The sequence below is a fragment of the Nannospalax galili genome, unplaced genomic scaffold (genome assembly GCF_000622305.1).
Source record: "Nannospalax galili isolate Female #2095 unplaced genomic scaffold, S.galili_v1.0 scaffold444, whole genome shotgun sequence".
NCBI lineage: Eukaryota > Metazoa > Chordata > Mammalia > Rodentia > Spalacidae > Nannospalax > Nannospalax galili.
Genome location: NW_008354022.1, coordinates 3,803,443 through 3,809,004, shown reverse-complemented (window position 1 = coordinate 3,809,004; position 5,562 = coordinate 3,803,443). Strand labels below are relative to the sequence as shown.

Sequence of the window (5,562 nt, the reverse complement as noted above, 5' to 3'; positions counted from 1 at the left end):
TGCAGCACAGGGCTAGGGGTGGGGTGGGGTTGGGGTGGGGTTTGGGTGGGGGTAGTGAGTGAGAGGTTCCCTAGGAAGCCACTTTGTTTCCCAACATCTGTGTTAGGGGAGGGGGATGTATTTCATCTTACTAACCCTCCATCGGAACTTCCATTTCTATGACTTCATTTCGTGTGGAGTGCTGGCTTCCTGAAAGAATGAATGCACATGACACCAGAAGAAACACGGTGCATAAAGAAGCCACTGAGGCTGGCAAGATAGCTCAGAGAGTAAAGGTGCTTGCAGCCAAGCCTGGTGACCCGACTTTGATCCCCAGGACAAACATGGTAGAAGGAGAGAGTGGACTACAGCAAGTTGTCCTCTGACCGCTACACACATACCTTGACACTCTAGCACCCCGCCCCCCCGCCAAATGTATAAAAACGTAGTAAAAATTTTAGAAAAAACGGGGCTGGAGAGATGGTTCAGCAGTTAAGAGAACTTGCTGCTGTTGCAGAGGACCTGGGTTCAGATCCCAGCACCCACATGGTGGCTAATAATCGTCTGTAACTCTAGTTCCAGGATATCTAACACGCTCTTCTAACCTCTTCTGGTATTAAACACACATGGTACATATACAGACAAGCAGGCAAAACATTCATACAAGTAAAATAACAAATAAAAGCTGGGTGTGGTGGTGCACGCCTTTAATTCCAGCACTCAGGAGGCAGAGGCAGGTATAACTCTGCGAAATCAAGGCCTGGTCTACATAGTGAGTTCCAGGCCAGTTGGGGCTGCAGGGATACCCTGTCTCAAAAAAACCCCAAACAAACAGGGGCTAGAGCGCTGCCTGCTCTTATAGAGGACCCAGGTTTGGTTCCCAGCACCTACACAGTGGCTAACAACCATTCACAACTCCAGTTCCAGGGGATCCAACACCCTTTTCCTACCTCCGTGGGCATTACACGACACAGGTGCACTTACAGACACAGGCAATACACTCATACACATAAAAATTTTTAAAAATATATTAAAAATACCCACAAACAAACAAAAATCCCCAAGAACAACAAAAAAAAACAAAAAAAATTTTGGGAGGGGGGTTAGTTTTTTTTTGAGACAGGGTCTCACTTTGTAGCCCTGGCTGGCCTAGAAAATTTGCCATGTAGACCAGCCTGGCCTTGAACTCACAGAGATCCTCCTGCCTCTGCCTGCCAAGTACTGAGATTAATGGCATGGGCCACCATGCCCATCAATAAACAAAAGTTTTTTAAAAAATTTAGAAACAAGAAGTCACTGAATACAATGGAAACAATTCAAGGGCTGGTCTGTAGCTCAGTTGGTAAGAGTGCTTGCCTAGCATGCACAAAGCCCTGGGTTCCATCTCTAGCACTACATAAACTTAACTCTAGCACTATGGAGGTAGAAGCAGGAGGATCAGGAGTTCAAGGTTATCCCAAGCCATATAGCAAGTTTGAGGCCAGCCTGGGCTACATGAAATCCTATATCAAAACAACAACAAAAACAAAAAACAAAAAATACCTGAAGTCAGGTATGATGTCACATACCTTTTAGCCTAACATGTGAAAGGCAAAGAAAGGCAGATCTCTGTGAGAGCAGCCTGGTCTACATAGCAAGTTTCAGACCAGCTAGGGTTACAGGGAGATTCTGTCTTAAAATAACCAGCCCCCCCGAAAATAAAACCCCCCAAACTGAGCAGTCACTTACAGTAGTGTGCTGGATAGCTTTAGTGTCAACTTGACACACCTGGGTTGAGGGAGCCTCAATTGGGGAATTTCCTCTATTGGACTGGCCTGTTGGACATCTTCTTGAATATTGAGGGAGTGATGTGGGAGGACCCAGCCCACTGTGGGTGGTGCCACCCCTGGGCAGGTGGGCCTGTGTTGTATAAGAAAGCAGGCTGAGCAGGGGCCACAGGAGCAAGCCAGTAAGCAGTGCTCCTCCATGGCCTGTGCTCCAGCTCCTGCTTCCAGGTTCCTGCCCTGAGTTCCTGCCTTGGGCTCCCTGATAAACTGTGACCTGGGATATGTAAGCTAAATAAACCCTTTCTTCCCAAAGTTGGTATTGGTCAGAGTATTTTGTCACAGCAATGGAGAACAAACTAGGACAAGTAGTATGGATGACTACAAACACCTGCACCACTGCAAAGTGAGATTTCTTTTTCTATATTTTAAAAAAATGTATCTATTTTATGTGTATGAGTGTTTGCCCGCATGTATGTAAATGTACCTGTGTGCACAATGCCCACGGAGGTCAGAAGACAGCATCAGATCCCCTAGAACTGGAGTAAGGATGGCTGTTAGCCACCATGTGGGTGCTGGGAACTGAATCCAGGTACTCTTCATAACAGTCAGTGTTCTTAACCACTGAGCCATCTCTCTAGACCGTTTTTTATAAATTTTGAAGGCAGGGTCTCATGCAGCCCCAGGTAGCCTTAACTTACTATGTAGCTGAGGATGACCTTGAACTCTTGACCCTCCCACTTCCATCTTCTGAGTGCTGGGATTACAGGTGTAGACCACCATGCCCCATTGAAAGTAAGCTAAAATGAATTTGCCCTATAACTTGAAAGGCAGCATGCTAGATCTAGTCAACACATATACATCCTCTCTGTGGGGTGTGTGTGTGTGTGTGTGTGTGTGTGTGTGTGTGAGTGGTGTATGTGCACATATGTGGCTGGTGCAGCTGTCTGTGTGCACTTGCAGACACCACAGGAGGACAAGGGGTGTCCTGTCCTGCTCTGTCACGCTCTACCTTATTCCCTGAGACAGGGTCTCTCACTGAAGCTGGAGCTGGGCTGGTGACCAGCTAGCCTCAGCGATCTTGTCCCTGCCACAGCAACACTGGGGTTACAGGTGCACACAAGACGACACCCAACTTTTACTTGGGTGCTGGGGATTTGAACTCAGGTCCTTATGCTTGCACAGCAAGTGCTCTTATGCACTGAGCCATTCCACCACGTCCCTTTGCTCGTCTTTAGCAGTTCTCAGATGGGTAGCGATTGCCATTTTCCATCATGATGAAGTACCAGTCAAACAGCATTACCTTGCCTACTGCATGGATCGTAACTGGGGTCCTCCGACTCTTTCTTGATTGATATGGCTGCTGCTTTCACTGAAGTACCTGTGAGTGCAACGGAGATCAGTCAGGTCAAAGCAGCCACAGCCAGCTAGGAAACATCAGGTCTGAGGGTATGGTGCTCCACGTCTGCCTGCCCACCACTCAGGGTCTCTCACTGGAGCTGGAGCTGGGCTGGTGACCAGCTAGCCTCAGCAATCACATCCCTGCCACAGCAACACTGGGGTTACAGGTGCACACATGAGACCACACCCAAGGCTGAGGCTGGGGTACCAGAAGTTCAAGATCACCTTTGGCTAACAGTGAATTTGAGGCCAGCATGGGCTACATAAAACTCTATCTCAATAAGGGGAGGAGGAAGGGAGGGAAAAAGAGGGGAAGAGAGAGCAGAAAGGTTTTGCCTCACTGATTTGGAACCAGTCCATGATAGCCAGTACTGCTCCGTGCCTGTGATGAGGCAGAATCCCATGGCAGAGAACTGCTCATGGTCATCACCAGGAAGGAAAAGCTAAGGATGTGGCCCAGATCCCACAGTCCCCTTCCAGGACACACCTCCAATGACCTAAGACCTCCCAGTAGGCCACCCCTCCCCACAGTGCATCACTGGGGACCTTTTGGGGACATTCCAGGTCATACTACAGCAGTAGCTCTGAGAAAATCCAGCAGAACAAAGAGGAATGCAGCTGAACAGACTGAGCGGTGGAGTGCCGTCTTGAAATCTCGCATGGTTAGCCCTGATGCTGGAGGCTTCACTGGTCTCAGTTGTTTGGCTTGGGTCTTGGTCAATTTTTTTTTTAATCCAAAAACAAGGGGCAGGAGAGATGCTCAGTGCTTAAGATCACTGGCTGCTCTTGCATAGGACCTGGGTTCAGATCCCAGCACCCACATGGAGGCTAACCATCTGTAACTCCAGTTCCAGGAGTCCACTGCCCTTTTCTGGCATCTACAGAGTACACATACTTAGATGCAGGCAAACACTCATACTCATAAAAGTAAATCTTTCTAAAAATCCAAAAGCCGTATGGCGGGTGGAGAGATTGCTTAGTGGTTAGAGCATCTTCTGTGCAATCATGAGAACTGGTGTTCAGATCGCAGCACCTACACAAGCTAGGCATCACATGCATGCCCACAACCTCAACTCCAAGCAGACTGAGAGGGAAGGACTGCCGGGGGGCTTGCTGCCTTCCAGCTTAGCTAATAAAACAGGAGTCCCAGGTTCAGGGAGACCCTGCCTGCCTCAAAGGAATAGGTGGAGTGGCAGAGGACACCTAACACCCTCTTCACACACACACACACGTGATGATGTTTCACACCTGTGCTCTATCTCAATACTTCAGAGGCTGAGGGAGGGGGATCCATTTCAAGCCTGAGACTCTGTCTCAGCCTGAAAAAATGTTCCCAAATCTGACAAAATCCAAAATTGGTGGCACTTCTGGAACCAAACTTTATTATTATTATTATTATTATATTTTAGTTATTTATTTATCGTGTGTGCATGTGTGTATGTCACAGTATACATGCGGAGGTTAGAGCACAACTTGTGAGTCAGTTCTCTCCTTCCACCATGTAGATCCCGGGGATCAAACTCAGGTCATCAGGCTTGAAACACAGCTTTCCTTGCTGAGCCATCTCACTGGCCCGGGAGCTGAACATCTTATTACATTTATTCATTTACTCTGTGTGTGTGTGTGCGCGTGCGCGCACGCATGTGTGTACATTCGCCCTGGTGTGTGGTGAAAGTCAGAAGACAACTTGCAGGAGTTGGTTCTCTCCTTCCACCATGTGGGTCCTGGGGATTGAGCTGAAGTTGTTAGGCCTGGCGGCAAGCTCCCTTACCTGCTGAGACATCGTGCTGGTCTGAGCCAAACATTTTCTATCAGGGATACTCACCTTGTATTATGTGAGTAAGGTCCTAGTTATTGCTAATTAGTATCTTAGTACTCATTTTCTAAAAAGTAAATAAAAATCAGTCAAAGAATAACCCATTAAATACTTGAATGTGGGGCTGGGGAGACAGCTCAGTGATTAAAAGCATATTTGTTCTTTCAGAGGACATGAGTTTGGCTCCAGCACCCACAGTGGGCAGCTCACAACCAGGTGTAACTCCAGCTCCTGGGGATGTAATGTCTCTTCTGTCTTCTGCAAGCACTGCACTCACATACATATACCCTCCCATATACACATAAGTAAATAACAAAATAAATAACAAAAATAAATTAAAAATTTAAATACTCAAGAGTAAAAGCATTAGTATACCCACCAGGATCTTCCATGGGCTCTGTTTTCACATTGATGGGGCCACAGCTGCAAGGAGAAGGGGACCCTGGTCAACACAGCAATGTGAAGACTGAACACAGGCTCTGGACTTGCAGAATGCAAATGTCCTGGACCTGAGTGGCACTAAGTCCCCTTCCCCATCCACCAAGTGCAAATTACCTTAATTCTGACACTAATGCCCACTCTGTCCACTCTCTCTCCCTTTTT

General features: G+C 47.5%; 1 protein-coding gene across 6 annotated transcripts in view; it reads right to left on the bottom strand.

The window, feature by feature from the left end:
* LOC103748481 (general transcription factor II-I repeat domain-containing protein 2) overlaps window positions 1–5,562 on the bottom strand; it is a 56,182-nt gene that overhangs the window by 19,406 nt on the left and 31,214 nt on the right. For 4 of the 6 annotated variants that reach the window (XM_017802711.2, XM_017802712.2, XM_029555037.1 and 1 more), the window contains 3 exons: window positions 5,339–5,382; window positions 3,046–3,123; window positions 136–189 (listed from right to left, as the gene is read on the bottom strand). In XM_017802711.2, coding sequence (XP_017658200.1) covers window positions 136–189; window positions 3,046–3,123; window positions 5,339–5,382 — 176 coding nt within the window. The remainder of the gene's footprint in view (window positions 1–135; window positions 190–3,045; window positions 3,124–5,338; window positions 5,383–5,562) is intronic. The other 2 variants (XM_017802713.2, XM_008851116.2) reach the window with 1 other exon arrangement.